General features: G+C 42.1%; 1 protein-coding gene across 1 annotated transcript; it reads left to right on the top strand.

Moving 5' to 3' along the window:
* The first annotated feature begins 1,688 nt into the window (after nucleotides 1-1,688).
* Nucleotides 1,689-19,827, top strand: GPR173 (G protein-coupled receptor 173). The gene is made up of 2 exons (XM_075259696.1): nucleotides 1,689-1,857; nucleotides 18,013-19,827. The coding sequence occupies exon 2, from the start codon at nucleotides 18,206-18,208 to the stop codon at nucleotides 19,322-19,324; it is 1,119 nt and encodes a 372-aa protein (XP_075115797.1). The 5' UTR covers nucleotides 1,689-1,857; nucleotides 18,013-18,205; the 3' UTR covers nucleotides 19,325-19,827.
* The last annotated feature ends 3,995 nt before the right edge of the window (nucleotides 19,828-23,822 follow it).

The raw sequence follows: 23,822 nt of genomic DNA, 5'->3' as shown, positions 1-23,822 counted from the left end.
GCTGCTTCTAGTAAGTGTTCTGCTATCTCACCATGGTGTTGGATTCACAGCTACAACTCATACTAACATATATGAAGCCAGTCATATGCTGCTGGTTCTCAATGAGCATGAGAATAAGTATTAAATGTGTGAGTGTAAATATCAAGGTATCAGGCACGACAGCTTGTATGGGCCCAACTACTTATGACATAAGGTGCAGTTAGTGATGTGATGTATGACTAAAGGGGTAGTTTAAAATTGAACTGTACTGTGACATCACTGTATTTATTATCCCTATACTGTGACATCACTGTATTTATTATCCCTATACTGTGACATCACTGTATTTATTATCCCTATACTGTGACATCACTGTATTTAATATCCCTGTACTGTGACATCACTGTATTTAATATCTCTGTACTGTGACATCACTGTATTTATTATCCGTGTACTGTGACATCACTGTGTGTATTATCCCTATACTTTGATTTTGCTGTGTGTATTATCTCTATACTTACATCACTGTGTACATTATCTCTGTACTATGACATCACTGTTCCATTATGCCTGTACTGTAACATCACTGTGTGCATCATTCCTATACTGTGACATCACACTGTTCATTATCCCTGTACAGCAACATCACTGTATTTATTCTCCCTATACTGTGATATCACTGTGTTTATTATCCCCGTATTATGACATCACTGTGTTTATTATCTCTGTACTGTGATGTCACTGTGAATATTATCCCTGTAACATCCATTCAAAACAGAGGGCTGTGTTTATAAGAAAGTCTATAGATAGGGGATGTCTGGACAGGATGACACACTTAATATGAATTAGATAATTGATACGGATATTGTGCAATAATTGTGACACATCATCATATACACCATATATATATACTCTCATTTTGTCAAAGCAAAACTATATACGTTACATAAATATGCCTGACCTATGCAGATGTAAACCATATATGCCACATGTTATTTCTGGAAGCAGTGCCTACATCTCAGTGGTTGTAGTTGTACCCATGAAGTTGCTTCTCACTTGGACGCCCCTACTAAAAGTTTTACAAGCTTTATATAAATCGTTCTTGTTACACTCAGAATGTCCTAAAAATGTCTCTATTCTTAAGGAGACCCCGTGCAGCTGCCCAGACTGCCCAGTCCAAAATCCATCATAGTAACATGTCCCCCAGAGTCCGAGCAGAGAAGAGACTGCACAGATACCCCCTACAGCTGTACACAGCAATGGTTGTAGATGTCCTGCAGGCGAACATGTGTCATTCCCGGGAATACAAGTGAGTAGCAGGAGAAGGTGAGAAGTGATGCTCTGCAGGGATTTGGTAGTGTAGGTTTTTTATGCAGTGATGCATGATGCTCTGCAGGTATCTGGCATAGTGGTACATGTGCAGCAGGGATGATGGATTTTTGGAGGATCCTCGCACACATCCACCTACAATGCCATTGCTCAAAATCATCACATCCATGGAGTGAACAGAAGACAGATTAATGGAGCGTCCTGTATGCTGGGACCAGGCGAAGCTTTCTGTGCCTTAATGATGTCAGAACAGTGCAGGGGAGGGATGGAGCTGTATCCCTGCGAACATCCGGAGCCGACAAGTCATCCGGCTCCTGTATCCATGGCAACTAGAGGCGGATACCTCTTCCCCCCCATCGGCCCCCCTTCTTCATCTCCATCCTTCGCTCCCTGCCTCCCCCTCCCCACCATGTAGAAGATGGCTGGTTCCCTTTTGCTGGAGTGGCCTGGAAGGAAAAATCAGACGGGCACCCTTAATCTACACCTTCCTGGTGCCCCTAGATCTACAATCTGCAGCTGGGGTATTATTGGGACCCAGCAACCAAACAGGTAAGGTTAGGAATGGGCCCTGTGTTGTCCTGCCATACCAAAAGGGGTCAGGAGGGACAGGCTGTTCCCGTCCCTGAGTCTGTCCATGTTCTAACCCATCAATCTATACATCTCGCTGCATAATGCAAGGTCTCGGTGACATCTCCTTGTAGCCTCCATGTCTTGTATTTACATCTATTGTCCCCATACCAGCACCGCTTTGTATGCCTGTGCACCCCTCCCCCACTATTGTATCTCCATCCTTCTCTCTCATCTGCTTTATCTATCCTCTACTCCATGTATCTCCAATGGTCTGCTCTTCCTTCACGTCTTACCCTTATTTGTCCCCCCAGAGAGGATCATGTCGTTATTAAAATAGGGACAAGATCATCATCACAACCTAATAAAATCCTTCAGATTGTGGCTGGAAGTCTGGATACTGCACTAGACTTCACCCTTTCTATGCCAGAAGGCCTGCAACGTGTAGCAGCCTTGCTGGCGAATAAATGAGTAGGATATGTGCACGGCATCCGAATGCATGGCATAAGCTAATGGAGGGCTAGTAAACCCAGCGGAGGAACCAGGCCTCCATTGTGATGCCAACCTGAATTATATCATGTATAGGAAGCTGAAGCCTCTGTTTGCAGCATCCCTGATGCCAGTATACATGGCTTTCTATAGCTATTATTATGCCGCTGAGCTTTGCGATTAACCCTTTAGGCTTGTGGCTGTCAGCAGCGTCTCTGTCGGCCGCCTCCGGAATGCTCTTTGTTCCATACGAGTGCTAATAAAACTTATGCCAAGACTAGAGGGCATCTGACAGGCTTCTCCCAGCAAAGGCATATAGGCCATATAATAGAGAGAACATAGCACTGACAGCTGGGCCGGGTATATGCCAGGCATGCCGCAGGGGACACTGAGTGATCGCTGTTTATTCCTATGGCTGGTTATCCTCCTATATAGACTGTGTCTCCCTTGGCTAACTCTTTGTTAAAATCTGAGCTAAAATAACCCCAATATACAACCTCTTAAAGGGACGTAAACTCTAATGCCTATGGAATGACCATTGTGTGTAGTCTAGTGTTCCCTGTTATAAGCCATTAACTAATTGTAATGAAGGGATCACTATATTGCTGAAAAGTCCCCCCAACCCCTCCGTGATCACTACTTTACCTCCAGTATCTCCAGTTACTTATATGTATTGGTATATAAATTATTGTAGTCGTATTATAATATAAATGTGTCATCCCGTCACGACGCTCATCTAGGTTCGCTTGTATGATAACACTGACATTACTAGTACTAATAATAATACACCTAGACGTTGTGGAGGCAGCCATTTTGTGGGCTGTACCTTACAATACAATGCAATAACAGTACAGCTCATCATTATTATGTACATTGTGTATTATTAGGGTTTGTCACCAGTTTATTACCCAGTTCTTTGGTGACATCAGGTGCAGACATCATCTCGATGACATCACAGAAAGATAACATGATGTAACGGCAGATATTTTGGTTGGGTTCCAGGGCATTTGTGTCACAAAAGAAGACACTTTTCGCCTCTCAAGGACTGAAAGACTCATCAAAATCTGTGGTATGTGGAGAGCACCACGGCTAATTTACATGTTGTAAGCCCCGCCCATTACCACTGTCACCTTGTCCATTTTCAACCATGTCCCTTTGTACCCCCAGACAGCATAAAGCTCATTTAGTGGCCCCGACATGTTATTATGCTCTTAATGGTCTCCATAAAGTATAATGTCCCCTTGTAGACTCTACAGTATAATGCCCCTTGAAGTATAATTTCCCTATCAATGTGGCTCCCACTGTATAATTTTCTCCTAAATGTGGTCCCCACTCGCCACAGGATAATGTCCCCCATAACATGGTCCCCACAGTAAAATGTTTATATGGCCCCCACTATATATATTGTGGGGAAGTTAGCTCGGAGGCAGCAGTGGTGTGGACCCAAACAGTCAAGACAGGGACACAAAATGTGCAGCAAACTGGTCTATTTAGAAAAAAAACTGAAAAATAAATAAACCTTGACTTCAGGCACAAAATGAGAAAAACAAAACACAGCCTTAACTTCAGGCAAAAACAAAATAAAAAAAACAACCTGTTCGTCTAAGCAACTAACTAAACAGAACTGATACATGTGGCTTACTTCCAGCCACACGAACAAAACAAGCACAATATTGTCTCACCGGACTCAGGGTTACAGCACAGAACCATAAACCTCCTCTCACTCCAGGGAACTGCACTGGAATGATGGATATGCAGCCTTTTTCTGTCCCAATAATGAGCCCAGGATCTACACCTAGCTGAGGCCTACCCCAGATCTGCCCTGGACCACACATATGTCAGAAACCTGTGAGTGATATATCTGGACTCCAGCACTCTGCCTGTCACCTTCTCACAATATATACAGTCCTATGAAAAAGTTTGGGCACCCCTATTAATCTTAATCATTTTTAGTTCTAAATATTTTGGTGTTTGCAACAGCCATTTCAGTTTGATATATCTAATAACTGATGGACACAGTAATATTTCAGGATTGAAATTAGGTTTATTGTACTAACAGAAAATGCGCAATATGCATTAAACCAAAATTTGACCGGTGCAAAAATATGGGCACCTCAACAGAAAAGTGACATTAATATTTAGTAGATCCTCCTTTTGCAAAGATAACAGCCTCTAGTCGCTTCCTGTAGCTTTCAATCAGTTCCTGGATCCTGGATGAAGGTATTTTGGACCATTTCTTTCTACAAAACAATTCAAGTTCAGTTAAGTTTGATGGTCGCCGAACATGGACAGCCCGCTCTCAAATGATCTGAAAACAAAGATTGTTCAACATAGTTGTTCAGGGGAAGGATACAAAACGTTGTCTCAGAGATTTAACCTGTCAGTTTCCACTGTGAGGAACATAGTAAGGAAATGGAAGACCACAGGGACAGTTCTTGTTAAGCCCAGAAGTGGCAGGCCAAGAAAAATATCAGAAAGGCAGAGAAGAAGAATGGTGAGAACAGTCAAGGACAATCCACAGACCACCTCCAAAGAGCTGCAGCATCATCTTGCTGCAGATGGTGTCACTGTGCATCGGTCAACTATACAGCGCACTTTGCACAAATAGAAGCTGTATGGGAGAGTGATGAGAAAGAAGCCGTTTCTGCACGTACGCCACAAATAGAGTTGCCTGAGGTATGCAAAAGCACATTTGGACAAGCCAGCTTCATTTTGGAAACAAAAATTGAGTTGTTTGGTTATAAAAAAAGGCGTTATGCATGGCGTCCAAAAAGAAACAGCATTCCAAGAAAAACACATGCTACCCACTGTAAAATTTGGTGGAGGTTCCATCATGCTTTGGGGCTGTGTGGCCAATGCCGGCATCGGGAATCTTGTTAAAGTTGAGAGTCGCATGGATTCCACTCAGTATCAGCAGATTCTTGAGAATAATGTTCAAGAATCAGTGACGAAGTTGAAGTTACACCGGGGATGGATATTTCAGCAAGACAATGATCCAAAACACCGCTCCAAATCCTCAGGCATTCATGCAGAGGAACAATTACAATGTTCTGGAATGGCCATCCCAGTCCCCAGACCTGAATATCATTGAACATCTGTGGGATGATTTGAAGCGGGCTGTCCATGCTCGGCGACCATCTAACTTAACTGAACTTGAATTGTTTGTCCAAAATACCTTTATCCAGGATCCAGGAACTGATTAAAAGCTACAGGAAGCGACTAGAGGCTGTTATCTTTGCAAAAGGAGGATCTACTAAATATTAATGTCACTTTTCTGTTGAGGTGCCCATACTTTTGCACCGGTCAAATTTTGGTTTAATGCATATTGCACATTTTCTGTTAGTACAATAAACCTCATTTCAATCCTGAAATATTACTGTGTCCATCAGTTATTAGATATATCAAACTGAAATGGCTGTTGCAAATACCAAAATATTTAGAACTAAAAATGATTAAGATTAATAGGGGTGCCCAAACTTTTTCATAGGACTGTATATATATATATATATATATATATATATATATATATATATGTATGTGTGTGTGTATGTTCTGGATTTGCTTACATAGCACACAGAGGGACTACAATAGATATCAGAATGGGTTCCATTATAGTGTCATCCCTTTCCCTCAACCAAAACCAACAAAAGGATAGAGTTGAAATTGGGATCTTTCACCCAGAATAGTGGCACAGCACCCAAAAACCGTGACTGTCTGGCTCCATCTGGGTTAACTGAGGAGGTCTCCAATATCATAGAGTCCAATGCAGGTACATATGTTTTACTTATATAATACATGATTATTATTATACATAAACCCTTATGACGACAAGTCTTCTTTAAAGAAAAAATAGGTCAACCCTACTCACTTCCCACACAACACGCTGAGTTCGACCTCCACAATCATTCTGTAAGTACTTTTTTCCCTTTAGAAATTCACTAATAAATAAAATTTGATAATTCTTCTATAATTCTGTGTTAATTAAATAATGAAAAGGCGGCTACAATTTTTTATTACCTGCAGTCTATAGTGAAATTCCTTCCCTTTCTAGCATTTAATAATTAATAAAGATAATCCGGCACCTTTGTCTCTACAGTACTACTTTATCGAGGCTCTGTCAACTATCCTCACACGTCTGTTCTAGTATATTAGTATATTCCCCATGACATAACAATCCTAGAGCATCTTTTCTTATAGCTATGTCGTTTGCTGTTCCTTTGTTGTTCCTCATTATAAATATATTGCCAACTGGGCGTTACCAGTCGGGGAAGGGGGCGTTTCCGTCCACAATCAGGCATTGTCAAATCAGTGTCAACAATGCTAACTTGTCAAGGGACACAGCCATTTGTAGGAGGAATAACAGACGAATGGTGCACTGTAAAGATGTAAGAAAAGATGATCCAGAATTATAACATGGTGCTGAATACATGGGAGAGGAGGTAACAAACATTACTGGCAATGCCCCATGGAAAAAAAAGTATGCCAATAGCTCACTAGTGCCACCTTTTGGAAATATAGTAACTCCATTTAAGTCAACGTCAAACTCTTTAACAAGCCTTGGAAAAAATAGTGCACCAGTAGGTGTGGAAAGGCCCCCGATGCACCAATATTTTGAGATTTATATACACTCATTTTGTGGTAAATTGACAGATAACAAAGATCTGCTTGGCATCCTCTTAAAGTGCCCTTCATACAACTGTTATTAGTAAATTAGAGAGGTGGTAGTATCCCTTTAAGTCAATGTCCGACTCTTTAACAAACCTTAGAACATGACTAGTGATAACCAAGCCATACAACCGTCTGCAGACAGCTATTAAGGTGTCTACCCATTGCATTTGCAGAAGAGTTCTTCATACAGTGTCTGATCCAAAGATGTCACCAACCTATACTGGACTCATCCTTATCGCTAGAAAGGAATCATGTCATATAATAAATTGAGTCAATAAAGGGGTGCCCATTTTGGCTTTGATCTTTTTTTTTCTAAGTAAAATTATACAGCCAAATATTTAAGGCTTAAAATACTAAAATAAGGAAACCTTAGCGAGTCCTGCCAATAATGTGCCACTAAAAGACACAAATTTTATGAATAGACTGAAAAAATAACACCAGAATGTACAAAAACAGCAAGTATAGTTTCTTATATTCTGTCTCCGTGGCCATTTTTTCGTGCTCTTAAATAAAATGGTCATATGACTCATTTTTAGACACGTAGACTTTTGCTTTTGCAACTAGATTTGTAAACAACGTGAATGAAATATTGCTGTTTGTTTACACAGAAAGTAGAAGGGCGCAGTCACCCATAGCAGTCAATCAGCAATGAGCTGCGATCAATACTGCACAAATCAGGCATCCAAAGTAAATGTCGGACTGGTTACTAAGGAATACTGGTTGCTATGGATTTGGTTAGCAAATAAGACATTTGCATAAAGGGTGATTCAGGGTAAGCTGTTTTAATGGGACTTTTCAATGAAAAAATAAATAAATTCCATACTGATCAAGAGGGTATAAAAAATAAATACCAATGTTATTCACCTCCACCGATCCATGCAGCTCTGTTCCAAAGCTGCCTTATCTCTATACTGCCTCCCCTGTGATTGGCTGAGAATGCATTTCCAAGCACTTCCTGTTTGTCAGGATGTTAAGCAGAAAGCAGCAGGGACAAGGTGGCATCAGAAGAGAACAGCATAGGATAGGTGGAGGTGAGTAGTACAATTATATATTTTCTTATACCCCTGATGAGTATATAATAATAAAATAAAATAATTGGTTTCCCCTGGACAACCCCTTTAAAAGGGAATCTTTAAGGTCCAAAATGCCTCCCAAATAGTAATTATATTATGGGCCTTTGATGGACTGGTCCTCCAGGGTGAGAAATAACTGACGTCCAATCTGGCCAAGAGATGAGGGTCCTGAACAAAGAACCTTGTCTGTTAACTAAGAATTCTCAGATAAGGATCCTATTAAACCTAGATGAGATTGAGCACACATCAATTGCTGCTCATTTGCATCAGTTTGTTACACTGACCAATGCAAATTATATGGGGGAGGAGCGATAACTACTGGCCACTACCCAAATAACCCTAAACCTAGCCATGAACAAACTTCCTGTGTGATGAAACTGTATGGACTGTAGCACGTACCTCTCCATCTTGGGCACACAAACTCATATCACTAGCTACTGCTACCAACCAGATCGAAACAGCTGTCCTCGATTGAGAGACTATAACCTGGTAATAATCCCAGCGTCATTGCTAAACAAAGGCCTCTTGGAAGGTCGGGCATGAGGCTAAAGGGAGCAGCCATTATTGGGTTATTTCACTGGAATCCTGTCTTAAGACAGGCTTGCACATTCCAGTGAGCGCCCTCTATTGGTTTGCAACAATGAGGCAGCAACTGTCTTCCTAATTACATCATGGAAGGCGGATTTGCATATTCTTCCCATAGTAGCTACTGCTAGTGATACTGCTACATATCACAGGCTCCTGTCATGCAGATACAATAAAGAAGATGTGAGTTCACCATCCTTGACTGTATGCATATGGTTTCTTATATTGTTTAGGAGAATATAGAGAGAATATTTATACTGCCCCTCAGCAGGCAGAGATGGTACTGTCTCTAGCTGCCCTTGTGACATTGTGTTAGGAATAACAGCAGAGCACAGAAATGTAAAAATCTAGATGGCGTCTGATCAGAGAAGACAAGAAGAGAACTACAGGGATATAAGAGCAATATACAAAGACGAGAAGTACAGTCAGGTGTGGGATGCAGGGGATGAAATATGTGTTTTGTCTGGACTGCTTCTGAAAGGTATATAAAAGTGCATACAGTAGACAACCACTTTCAATTTCCAGCATGGAAACCATATAAAAAAAAGATAACTAATCATGATATAAAAGGTATATTCACATGGAGGAATTTGGAGATTTGAGGCAGTCTTCAGTCTCAAGATCCTCTCCAAATACTTGCCCCAAACTGGCTCCCATTGTTTTCAATCCTGCTCTATCTTGCTATGATTTCGCAACAAAATCACTGCAGTGAGAGGACTCACATTTTATTAACCTCTTTGTGTCTGAGTCTGTTCACGCGTGAAAACGCATAGCACAAAGTAAAGGCTTTGGGTTCCATAGGGCTGGCTTTTGAAGATGATTTTAAGGAGAAAGACTGCCTTGAATTCCTCTCCAGTTTACATTGTGTGAACGTACCTTTAGACAACCTCTTTTAGATGGTGGAGATCATACAGTTTCTATTTTAATTTACGTTGTACCTAGTGGGGTAACTACAATTGTAGGGATACAAGGCAAACTTTGGACCAGGCCTCGTCTGCTCCCCCCACGGCATACGATCAGGACTGTGCCCATCCTACCACCATGACCCCCACCAGGTAGCCTAGAGGTAAAAAAAGACACCCCCCTCAAAAAAAAAACAGTATACAGTCAGGACTAGACTATAACTACTAGAAAACGTCTGCCCTGTGTACGGCTAAAACTAGGCATATATTTTGTGTGGCTCGATGGTGGGTCCAAGATACCCAAGTCTGATTCTGCTCCTTCCTTATGACAGTACTTGGATGTTGGGCTTATTGGGTATTGTCTTTCTATACGCCCCAAAGCGGCTAAGTTCAAGAGTGGTTTAATAAGCAGGAGATCACATAATAGTCAGAAAAAGGCCATAGCTGTGACTTCCTATTATGGTACAATAGTCGGCCTCCACTAAGCTGCTTTCCAAATGTGTAATTCTGGTTCCAGCAATCATTGCAGGTGAATACGTATTTATTCTAGAAGAAATCACATGCAGCAGGCTTACAGTATACATAAAAGCAATGTACATGGCTTTCTAAGGAGACAATGGCAAGCTGTTTTAATCCACTTATAGCCAGCAGGAGAAATAATTGCATAATTGAGGGAACCAAAGCCCTATAGGCTTTCATTGGTTAGGAACGGCTGGGCTTGCAGGCGCTCATTTTGGCTGCATTCAGATGTACATCTTGGTACTTATTGGGATGTCCGTCTGATATGGCCATTTCCACGCAGAACTATGTTACTAGAGTATGGATGCTAAAATTGTTCCCATTGTCCCATGATAAAGCCCCATTATTCCTTATAATTGGGTTATCCTTCTAATCCACTTTTACACAGTACTGGGAAGAATTATTATGTAGGTCAGACAATGATCGCACTCTTTAGATCGGATCCTTTAGCCTTTCCATATATCATGGTTTTATGTAATATCCATCATTTAGCATATTGTATGACCTGTTTTGGACATGGGTCTCCTGAGCCCAGCAAAGAACATAATGGCTATGCTCTAACTGTATAGGACATGTACACATCCACTTTCATGCTTGCCAAGTGTCCCTACAATCCCTCCAAATCAGGCATATTCTGGTAAACTCTACCCATTGAGTTTTATGTAAAGCTGATCCAATAGTGGATGTTCCCAACTGTTTTGTGGGTGTGGAGCGACATAAATTCCATGATTTTGCCAACTGAAATGTTTAGGACTGTTCCCTCTAAATTGTTTCATAATCTTAGATGAACATATAGGACATCAGAAAGTGTCAGCTAGTGACGGTGTATGGCCACCTGAAGAATCAACTCAACTGACTAGAAGCAAGTGGTTGGATCTAAAATCCAATACTATGGAGTCTGTAGGCCAAACCACCAACTCCAACCCCTTCTCAAATGGGTCATAGCCATGGTCAGTAGAGGAAGTAAAGATCCCTGGACGGAAACCTATACGCACTAAAAAGCAGTTAGCTAAGAAACCACATGGACCCCATACACTATGGGGTCTGTGTGGTTTCCGCTCGGTGTCCACACGACTCATGTGGAGAGAAAAGTACTGCAAGCACCACATTTTTCTCCACATGTTTCGTGTGGAAACCACATGGACCCCATTACAGTCTATGGGGTCCTCGTGGTTTCTTAGCTAACTGCTTTTCAATGCATATAGGTTTTGGGGGTCCCCAAGCAGACTCCCTGAATGTAATACCGAACGCAGATGTGAACCGAGGCTACTACACAAAAAATGTGGTGTTGATTTCCTAACAAAGTAAATTAGCAACAGTCTATACATTTAATTAATTATATCAGATCAATAATTGTATAATATGAACATTTTTAATCCTTTTATTTTGAATCTGTAACTTTTTCATGACTCCAACTAAAAACAGGTCTGAACTCCAAGACTCCGACTCCACAGGGAGCCTAAGAGTGACAATGCTGTGTGCACAGAGCCAGTAAGGAGTCCCTACAGCTCTGTATTATGGACCAGCACTATTTATACTGTATATATTCCTCTGTTTCATGTAAGTGATAGTCAACATGCTGTATTTATTTTCCCCTATTTTATTTAAAAAAAAAAATTAAATAAAATGTTGAGAAAAGATAAAAAATGTAGTGATAAACCAGTAAAAAGGCAGAACAGAAATAACTTTCCCCAAAACGATTTCCGACACAGTTCCCTTAACTAGGCCATGTAAGCAATAGAGGACACAAATATAATTTCTATTTTAGGGTTTCATCACGTGATAAAAATAATTTAGTAGGAAGCCATGCAAAAATAACTTTATGTATAGCCTCACAATACAGCACACAAGAAATAAAGCAATAGCAATGGGCTACCTGTGTAATGCATCGACATGTTGGGTCACCTGGTTGTAAATGGGAGACGTCCTCTATTAAAGAGGTCCAGATGTCGAAACGTGTAGAGAAGGGGTTAAATAACAAATGAGACCATACTCACTTGTCCTAGGCCCAGCTGCCCCATGGTCACTGCTGCAGAGGAACCTTTGCAGTCATTGCTTGAGAGCTGGCAGAGAAGACCAGGACCAGGGATATTGGAGACTAGGACAGTTGAGTAAAGCTTCTTTTGTTGTTTTCACCCCTTTATACCCCCATTTATGATATGTGGTGTGGAAATCCCCTTTAATGCAGACCATCTTTAAAGACTAGTCTGATAATATCAAGATATTGCCTATCCACTCAATAGATGATGACTGCTAGGCTATTAGGGCTTTCACCATTGGGACCCCCACTGATCATGGAATTAGGATCTTGTGTTCCCTCTTTTTCTAGCAGCTAGAGAGTGGCCAGGAGGAGCTGAATGAGTGAACCAGTTGTCACACATGCATACTGTTATTCTATTCAACACTGTGAGACTGAAGAAAGACAAGAGATTTACTTGGCTTCTTGTTGGAAGTCTCATAGAGTTGGATGGAGTAGCAGTGCCCAAGTTCTTCTGGCTGTAATCTTACTTCTGGGAAAATGAAGGCATTGGACCCCATTCTGGTGCTGTTGGAGGTTCCAGCTGTTGGATCCCCAGACCCATATTGGGTATTTCATACATGATGGCCTCCCTATTAGTGTCAGAATCATTTCCATTAATAGTTCTCAACTTGCTTTACATAAGATTCAGAGACTGTGCTGTTTATACACATTGACTAGAGGGGCAACAGACTTGTGTGACCGCCACTCAAACTGCATTTAGGGGTCTCCATCCATTTATTACCTATCCTGTGGATGGGTGAAAAATTTCAATGTTGGGACAACCCCTTCAAATGTAATGTCCATCTCTTAACTTTGTTCTGTGTTGATATATTTGTAAAGGGATGACAGCTTTACAATGTGGTGGGGGCTGTGGCTAGGCAGTAGCACCAAAGAAACTGCAAGCTACACAGCCTGCCCTATCAATTCACCGTAGTCTCTGAGAGACTATGCTCTACCATCACGTGCCCCAACTTTATGCCGTTCATCAGTCACTGGCAGGGAACCATTCTGCACCTCTTTGAGTCCAATTGGCCATTAGGCTAAGTTTTGAGGACCTGACCACGGCCATGAACATTTAACATGCCCATTCTCTATGCTGCAACTTAGAGATGGTCCTAGGTCAAATGGGGAAGTCATTATTCCTGTGCAAATCTATACAACGTGTACTATTGCATTGAGAACCACACGTGGTGGTTGCAAACAATAATATTGTCACCATTGCCCCACCAGTCTTTCTCACTCCACATTTTCGAGGGTAGGCCTTGCAGTAGGTTTCAGTACGGCCAGATCTGTCCACCACCCAGACTGACTAGGAAGCTATATTCCCAGTCCATACTGGACAAATAATGACTGACAATGTCCTACTGGCTCATTTCACCTGTTTCTTAGGGCATCCCTCAGGATCCTATGGCACGACACATGGTCTCTGACACACTGCCCCTATGTCTTCTTTCCTCTTACTCTTATGCTCTATGCTGGTTCCCTGCTTCATAGCACTTAGCACCAATACATTGTCCCTATGTCAGCAACAGGTCTTGCCTGGGCTGACACTGATGCCGAGGTCTTCTTCCTGCAAGCTGGATGTTAGAAAACTCCTACCAATCCATGACACTGATAGGACTTGGTAGAGACACCATATGCAGTGGCAGCCACAAATAAGGAAAAAAAAAGAGACAGGCATACTGTCAGGGAGAAACACATGGGACAGCAGGTGGGAACATCAATTGGGGCAAAAGCATATATAAGGGGGAGGGCACAAAAAATACTGTAAGAGTGTATGATGGTAAAGCCCATGTTAAGTAGTATACATTTCTATGTGTAGATTTACCATGACGCAGTTCATTTACAATATAAAAAATAAATCCGTCAAAGGAAAATAGTAAAAAGAAATTCAGTCAAGGATCTGAAGTACACTCGACCTCTTTTACAACCTGAGAACTATTCCAAAAATAATACTCCTTACAAGTAGTACAGAAGGAAAGGTCAAGTGATTCTTTTCTGCAGCAATGTTGTCAGTGACACAATAAAGAATGTGATAATTCTCAAAGCCAAACAACAGGAGAAATCAGCCATAAAATAGACCAAGACGGACTGATGTACATATGATAAGCATACAAAAATGTCATGACGACTGTATTTAGTACTGCAAGCTCTACATATTGTTATACATTTCTCTATTTCAGAATTTTAAGGTGAATTTTAAACCGAGGGAGGGGGGTTCCTGGGTAGGAGTAACAATGGGGCCCCTACATCATTGTCAATTCTACTGAATGTATTGATGCACTATGAAAAGGACCTGTCAAAGCCAGTCTTGACACGTCTGACTTATTAAATACCAGTGCTGGATCACATTTAGAACTCATCCTGTTCCTCTGTTGTTCCTCCGTGAAATGTATAAATAAATGTAAGACTTGATATTACCATTTCTCTTTACAGTAGAGTGTGTCCCAGAACACTCTAAAGCTTGAGCTATAAAGTAACTTTGGCTACAACTTTGCTAAAGATTGTATTGTCACCCCCAAGACTAATTCACACATGTAAATGAATAGAGCTGCAACAAAACCCTGAGGTTGCAAAAAAAATCCAGTTTTGTGACTACAGTTTGGAGTCGCAGCAACCATAAGAGCAGAGCCGAAGATACACATTGTCAGAAAACATGACCTTCCACCTATGGAAATGCACCACATTGCTTTTTATTCCCACTGTTTGGGTCACCCTGCTCACTATGACTACCTGTACCTGCACAAACAGAATGACCCCCCTTACTGGCAATTGCAAAAACAGAGGACCCACCAATAAAAAAAAAACCCTGGTAGAGAGGAAAGAGGTCTAATGGCCAGACCACAACTTGATTATCCTACTAATCCTATCCTACTAATATATGAAAGTTTGTGTGTTTGGATGTTTGTGAGTTTGGATGTTTGTTCCTCAATCACGCAAAAACGGCTGAACGGATTTGCATCAAATTTGCCACATCCGTAGATAGGAACCCCAATTAAAACATAGACTACTTTTTATCCCGGTAAATGACGTCACTACACGACCGCAGTGAAGGAATTTAGGTTCACACTACACTAACGTCATGTGACGTCATCACAAGTCCTTGAGCCATTCTCAGATAGGATCATGCTAGGCAGTGGGCGGGGCTACACACTATTTTGTGGGCGGAGCTATATAGGATGAAGCTGGACAGTGTGAAAGCTGAAGAAAATGGAGTCTCATAGAAGATCAAGAGACTACAGAACATGCAAGCAGTGTGAGGGAAAGAGGACTATATCGGGTGTAGATTTTCAGTGAGTACTACAGGGAATGTGTTGTTCTGCCTCTGATGGGGGAGGGGGGAGAACTTTGGCACATTTCAGCAACATCCATTCAGCCCTTTGTAACACAGAAGCTGCTCACACAGTCACATAACAAAACCCCTGTAATCACAACTGCCCTATGTAGCAGAGTTTAGGAACCACTGTAGCACATCTCTATAGGCTCTCCATATGCAAACATGTACATACAGCTGGGTATCCTATGCATATGCATCGATGTAGCAGAGCCGAGACGCGGGAGCAGGCTGATCGAACTGTGGCAAATTTCTGCAACATCTGTTCAGCCGTTTCCAACACAGAAGCTGCTCAGACACTGACATAAGAACACCTCTCTAATCCAAATGGCCAGATGTAACAGTGCTTAGGCAGCGCTGTAGCATAGCTGAGTATGCTCTGCATATACAGAGATGTACATACAACTGAGTATGCTGCGCATATGCAGCGATGTAGCAGAGCCGAGACGCGGGAGCAGGCGGATCATCCACAACAGCAATTGGCTAAATATAAGCGGCTCAGTGCCAACATCAACCCGCAGACGAAGTCGCAGGCAGATGCTAGTTTATTCTAATGCAATGGGGCGGATTTATTTACACTGGCATGTCACATGCCATGGCAGGCACAAGGTGCCCCTGATTAATCAAAAGGCTCCGGCCTCTGTGCGCTTGCACGGAAATCTGTGCCAGTCAATTGCCATAGATTTCCTACATAACTCAAACTAGAAAACTGGCAGAAGTTATAATAAATATGTCGGGCCGAGGCGCCCCCGCCCCACTCATATTCGTGGAAAGTAGCAAGAAAAGTACATAATGGGGAATGCGATGCACATTTGGTGCTAGAAAGGGCCATCTTAGCACCCATCTATTCCAAGAAACTTCTGAGGTGTGTATACAGAATGCATGTGGCGGTCAATTCATCTCTGCAGTTTGGGCTCATACATATGTCGCCTGGCACTCCTGCATGTCAATGCCCCTTGTCCTGTCTTGTATTTGGGAACATTGCATGCTGTACTGTGTCTGTGAATGTCTCACCCACTCAACGCATTAAGGAAAGAAAAGGCTTTTTGAGTATTATTGCATTTTCTGAACAGAAACCCTCATTAGGTCCAGCGTCTTAAAGTGCAGACATCTGCAATAATGATGTGATCCTAAGTGTTGTAGTGAAGGTGAAAGGAATTAAAGAAAAGCGGATTATCAGGAGCTTAAAATAAAGCACTGTCCGAGGATATCCCAGGAGCTGCTCCTTTTATTCACCCGTCCAGTCGGGCCAATAGAAATTTGTTCAGGCCCAGATTTACTGTTGTGGGTACGAATAGACACGGGTGTAAATGTGGCACAACTTGACGCATCTAGAAAAATAGTGTGACTTATATGCGCCAAGATTCACCAAAATTGTGCAAAAATTTTAGACAGTCGAAAAATATGCCAAATTTATAATCCGGAATAAGTTTGTTTGGTAAATATGGTGGATTTTTCACACTGTCTGAGGTTTATCTTGTCTATTAGTAAAGACCATAGAGTAGTATAGATCCGACCAGTTCTTTAAACCACCATGTGTCCCACACTAATGTCTATCAATAGCCCTTACTGACCATACAGAGAATACATAGAGAAGAGGAGATCCTGTTCCCCTATCTCTTTATAGCACAACCTAAAAAGCAGCAGCAACATGGGGGACATCATACAGCAGTAATGGGCAGTCTACCTGTGAATCCAGCACTGGGGTGGGATAAAACACTTACTAGAAAGAGCAGCAGAGTTTGCAGCTCCTTCCTCATCCTCCCCATAGACTTCTATGGATAGCAGCTGTAACCTGATCTCTCAGTGAAGCTAAAAACACGCCTTCTTCCTCCAGACGCCTTCCTTCTCTCGAGACGGATTTATGCAGTGAATTGAGAGTGTGTGATCAGTGCAGGAGACAGTGGGGAGTAGAAGAAGTGGTTGATAAGTGGAAGAAGAGGTGTAATTCTTAAGATATATTACAAAAATTTATTGAAATGTATGCAAACCAGATCGGGTGGAATCAAAGTTATGTCTGTAGCAGTAAAGCAGTATGAGCCATTCTGGTACGCATCAAATATGTCTAAACATAGCACCATAGCTATAAAAAGTAATAAAAATGTAGTTTATTAATAAATTAAACTTTAGTAAAATTGGATACAGGGTTCTCAAAGGGTCAAATTGATGCCAGTTTTCCGTCCTATTTATGAAGTCCATGCACCATATTTTTGACAAAAAGTGAGTGGGTCATTTTCCCAACACACCATATACAATAACATGGCAAACTCTGTTCTGGACAAAATAGTGGGCGGCCACTTCTATACTGTGTGCACCTGGTGATCTAAACCAATGTATAACCAGCTTACACACGTATGTAGTACTGCAATGTAACATACAAAACACTGTAGACCATGTCTCACTTTTTTAACCAATGTATTTAACCAATGTTTTTCTCTGTTTTTGAATGTTGTGATATATTAATAACCATTATTTTCTCCTCTCTTGCCCCTGTTCCTAATTTTGTTCCTCCATCATTCTGTCACTAAACTATCATACGTTGTACAGTCATACCCACGTTTCGGTCTTCCCATACAACCCCTTCCCTTTTTGCTCCTTCTCCCACCCATTTTTGTTTGCCACCCTGCCACTTAAATACCTATCAAGCCTGGCCCCCCTAAAAGTCACTCTTATTGGAAATGGAGCAGCACAGAAGGAGAAGGAGGCGCTGACCAAAGGCTAGTTGGAGCCGGCCTCCAACATGGCTAATGGCAGTGAGTCTGAGGAGCTGTCTGGCTCTCTTACCCAGTCAACAGCAATCTCGACCCATCTCAAACTAGTGTTACTGGGTTTCATTATATGTGCCAGTCTAGCAGGCAACCTACTGGTTTCACTGCTAGTGCTAAAAGACCGCTCCTTGCACAAGGCTCCTTACTACTTCTTGTTGGATCTCTGTCTCGCTGATGCCGTCAGATCATCTGCCTGTTTTCCATTTGTCCTACTTTCCATCCGCAATGGTTCAGCCTGGGCCTACAGCCTATTAAGCTGCAAGGTTGTGGCGTTCATGGCCGTTCTTTTTTGCTTTCATGCCTCATTCATGCTTTTCTGCATTAGTGTTACTCGCTATATGGCCATTGCCCATCACCGATTCTACTCCAAGAGAATGACGCTTTGGACGTGCATTGCAGTTATCTGCATGGTCTGGACACTCTCAGTTGCTATGGCCTTTCCACCAGTCTTTGACGTGGGCACTTACAAATTCATCCGTGAAGAGGACCAGTGTATATTCGAGCATCGATACTTCAAAGCCAATGACACCCTTGGATTTATGCTCATGCTGGCGGTGCTCATCGTTGCCACTCATATTGTCTATGCCAAACTACTCCTCTTCGAGTACCGCCATCGCAAAATGAAGCCTGTGCAGATGGTGCCCGCCATCAGCCAAAACTGGACATTCCACGGTCCAGGAGCTACAGGGCAGGCTGCTGCCAACTGGATTGCTGGGTTTGGAAGGGGGCCGATGCCACCTACTTTGCTGGGTATACGTCAAAACACCCACACTGCCAACAGGCGTCTACTGGGGATGGATGAGTTTAAAAGTGAGAAGAGGTTGGGTCGGATGTTTTATGGAATAACCCTGAGCTTTTTGGTGCTTTGGTCACCCTATATTGTGGCCTGTTACTGGAGGGTGTTTGTCAAGACCTGTAGCATCCCTCATCGCTACTTGTCCACGGCAGTGTGGATGACTTTCACTCAGGCTGGGGTCAACCCTATAATGTGTTTCCTACTTAATAAAGATCTGAAAAGCTGTCTTCAGCTCCATATCCCCTGCTGGAGGACGAAAGCCTTGTTACCCAGGGAGCCTTACTGTGTGATGTAAAAAGGGAAACCATTGCACTCCCAACCTCACATTAACCTCAGTGATTGGGAGGCGTGGATCTAAAAGGCCGGGACGGCACGTCGACGGAGGAGTTGACCTGTTGGACTATGCTAACAGTGAAAAACACAAAAACATCCAGTTGAAAGACCATAGCTTTCTTTTTTAAAAACACAAAAACAAAGAAATGTTCCTTTTATAGAGATGTAATTGACAAAAGGACTTGGCGGGCGGGGGGCCGGGGTGCGTGAGAATTTCTGGGATGTCTCTTTTTTATTCAAGCTAAGGGCATAAAGGGAGAGGGGTGAAGGCTGGGTAGGGGTGGTAATGGAGGGTATGCAAAGTGTGTTCGGTGGGAGGGAAAGGGGAGGCTGACGGGAATTTATGTATTTGTTTATGGACATATTTATTGACCTGGTTATAATGCCATCACTTGTATTAATGTCTTTTGATTGATACAAACACGAGGGAATTTGTTTTTCTTTCTATTACTTCATTACATTCATGGATACATCCGGATACAAAACAAATTTCAGAAAATTAAGAATTCCTAAAAGAGTATTGACAAAGTTACCTCCATCACAGTTCCAGCATACAGATCCCCACCGATCTGCAAGTTACCCCCATCCTTAAGGGATACCCCTTCTAGGTTCTTACACACATATTTGATCATATGCTAAACATGATCAAAGAGGCGAGTCCTTAAAAGGTCTGCTTTTCCAGACACAGTGCCACTCTTAGGGCTAGTTCACTCTGAGTTTTTTGGCAGAAGATTTTGATGTGGAATCTGCCTCAAAATCCGCTGCCAAAAATGGGTCCCATTGACTTCAATGGGATGGGAGTCGCTCGCTTCTTTTTTCTGCTAGCTAGTCAGAGACTCCATCCCGATAAGGGCCATTATTCGGGCCTATTCTGGTGCGGAATGCCGCGACAGGATGCCGGTACACTGCATCGGCTTTTCGTCACGGCTAGCTGCGCGGTATGCTTACACACGGAATCCATTTTCCGATGTGTGAACGTACCCTTAGGATGTGTGCAGTACTGCTTCTCAGCCCATTCCCTAGTAATTCGAGAGTACTGGAGAATCAGGATGATCAAATGTAGATGGTCCTATTTGTTACAATCAAGAGGCTAAGGGGAAGTTCACACAGAGTTTTTGGAAGGTGGATTTTATTGCAGGCAGAGTTTTTTCAAAAGCACCTCCCAACTCTACCATTCATTTCAATTGGAGTCAGTAGCAGATTTTTACCTCTAGCGGATTTTTTCAGCTAAATGGAAAAAAGGTGCCATGAAGTGTATCTTCAGGCAGATTCTGCTTTGTAAACCTAGCGATTTTTTTCCACCTCGGCTTTATAAGACAGAATCCACCTGAAGGTCATGGCGCTTCTACTTTCAACTTGGAGAAAAATATCTTCTCTTGACTCCTACTAAAAGAAATGGGAGAGCTGGCTGGCGGTTTTTGAGACAGATTTGCCTTGAAATCTTTCTGCAAAAAACCCTCTACGTTAATATGCACTAACTCTGTATGGACATCATGTCATGTGACCTGCACAGACTAGAACGTATTCACAAGAGTGGAGGTAACATGACAGGATGGTCCTCTACTGTTACCATGGCTACCCTGGGCTAGCATTATCATAAAGAATATTTACATTGCTACCACCGTAAGGGTATCGGGTGGAGTTTTTTTAAACTGGGATTTTAGAGCAAAATCAAAGACAAAAACCACCCACACTTTAGTTTGTGTCTCTCTGCCACAGGTCAGCAGGCATTTTTACACACGTAGTAGTTTTTTCCTATATTTGCTGGTACAGTGCGATATCGATATTGTTTCAGCTACAGGTTTGCACCTTAGTGTTACTCTTTCTCCCTATGTGTTAGGTTGTGTTCACATTGAGAGGAATTTAGTAACTCATCTATCTCAGTTTTCTGGCACAGACTGGTGTAAAGGTGACACCTCTTTGGCACTTAGCTGATTTTTTGCACCAGAGATTCGCCACATTGTTGCTTCTGCGCCCTGCCATTTAAACGCCAGTCTTATGGGGTTGTTCAGCCACAGCAAGTTACCCCGTCTACAGGTTTGGGGATAACTTACTGATTGGTGGGTGTCCCACTGGTGTTTTGTACCCCAGTTTTGAATGGAGAGGCTGCTCGAACAGCGTGCCCTGCTCCATTCATTGCAATGGGGACAAACGGAGATAGCCAACCAAGCACAGCTGATAGAGTGTATCTTGCTGTGGTTGGAGAAACCCTTCAATAAATTCCCATCACCTTTTTCAGTGCATATGTTCGGTAAATTTGATGGAAAAACTCCTAATGCATTCACCAAACATAGCTATAGGACCCCATTTACCCAAAAAGGGTCCGAAAGAGTACTTTTTTTTTAGAACTATATAGGTAACCACAATAGAATGCACTTTCGTATATAGCGGCCACTGCAAAAAAACATCAAAATAATAGATTTGAAAAAATTTTGAAACCATAAATGGAAAATAATACAGCATAGAACGTAACAACATATAGTTCCTATTCACACTATACGATTTGCCATACATCAGTGGTTCCCAACCTATAGCACACAAGCCCGTGTGCAGTTCTCTGGATAGGGCATGCTAGGAGTTGTAGTTTGGAACAGTTGGGGAGACACAGGTTTGGGTCCATGGTTATAAACTATGCTGCCGGTTTTACAACACTACGATGGAGTTTTCACACAATCTCACCACAAGGATTGGTTGAAATAAGCAGTCTGCATGCACTTGCATTGTATACAGGTAAGACCAAGGATACTCCTCTATTTTAGCTGATTCGGAACCATTGATGAAAATATTTACTTCCTCTTATATTTACTTGAATATCCACCGCCATGATTCTGAGAACAGGGCCCCACTTTTCCTGTATGAATCGAGCTGTAGATCACATCCATACACTACTGGTCCATTCATCTCTATGGGACAGCTAGAGATGGCCTGACTACGGCACTTGCCTATCTCCAGCATTCCTAATAGAGATGAATGGATTGGCAACATAACCAACCACTCCATTCACACAGGAAAAAATTGATCAATAGGGAGGATTGAGACCCTGCCGATCACTAAGTCATGACATATCCTGTGGATAACCGATCACTTGTTAGCTTAGTACAACCACTTTGATCTTTATGGGATGTAAGGAATCTATGGATTTTTGATGAATCCGCTGCAAAATCTGCACGTTTTGTGGATTTCACCCTATGTAATGCAATATAAAATTCACAGTGAAAATTCACAAACAGAATTGACACACGACAGACTTAAAATCCAGCACATGTCAACTTCTGCTTCAAATTTGGGTTTGCAGCATGTCATTATTTTGCTGTAAAAGGCTGTGGATTTGCCAACAAATCTTGATAAATTAAGTTCAGCAGATGATATACTGTAAAATACTCTAAGGTGGTCATACACCAGCAATAGGAACGTTCAGCTGACCCCTACTCCTGACTAGCCACAAGCTGCTAAGTGTGCATGTGTTCTCACTACGGAAATGGGAGTATGCCGCTGTCAGACACTTTTGGTGTCAGTTTATCTCCTGTGAGAACAAAGGATTAGGAATTAGAGATGAGCGAATACTGTTTGGATCAGCCGATCCGAACAGCACGCACCCATAGAAATGAATGGAAGCACCTGTGACGCTGACTTTGCCGGCGGCCGGCCGGCATCACAGGTGCTTCCATTCATTTCTATGGGTGCGTGCTGTTCGGATCGGCTGATCCGAACAGTGTTCGCTCATCTCTATTAGGAATGTTGAAATTTTACAACATGATATAACCTGAATTAATCTGTTATGGAAGTATTGACACATCCCTATTCTTACAAATAGTCAGCCTGTCCCAAAGAAATCGGCAGATTTGGCCAACTCTACCCTTAAAGGGAGTCTGTCACCAGAACCCAGCCCCGTACGTAGGTAGATAGATAGGTTAGGGTCACCTAAATGATACCATGCTTTCCCCTTTGCCTATTTGTGGCCTCCATTACACAACTGCCATTGTTCCAAAGAGGTAAGCGGCAACATCCTCAATGCTTCAAAGAGCTCATTTGCATATTGACAAAAATGGTCTTGGTAATGGGGAAAACACTGTATGATTCAGGTGACCATAACCTATCTATCTGCAGAGATGAATGTGTATACTGGGTTCTGGTGATAGGCTCCTCTAATTGTATGGGCACCTTAAAACTTCACAATCTGCATCACAAGACAATATAAGTGACCCCGTAAGATATTCACTTTAATGCTTACTGTTAAACAGAGGACAAAACCACATGTTGCCCTAAACCACTTCATCTCAATATGGCTTTTTTATAGTCAGCATTATTGGGTCTGGATTCATTGGGCCTAATTAAGGAAATGGTCAACTTTCTACATATACAATTACATGTCCACGTGTATTTGCACAATAAACTGCACTTTAGTAGTTGTACACACAGGTCTCACGATCAATAAGGTCTTACAAGAAGGAATAAAACAT

The sequence above is a fragment of the Leptodactylus fuscus genome, chromosome 11, assembly GCF_031893055.1.
Source record: "Leptodactylus fuscus isolate aLepFus1 chromosome 11, aLepFus1.hap2, whole genome shotgun sequence".
In the NCBI taxonomy this organism is placed as follows: Eukaryota; Metazoa; Chordata; class Amphibia; order Anura; family Leptodactylidae; genus Leptodactylus; species Leptodactylus fuscus.
Note: the sequence above shows the minus strand (reverse complement) of the source record. Positions and strands in the feature narration are given on the sequence as shown.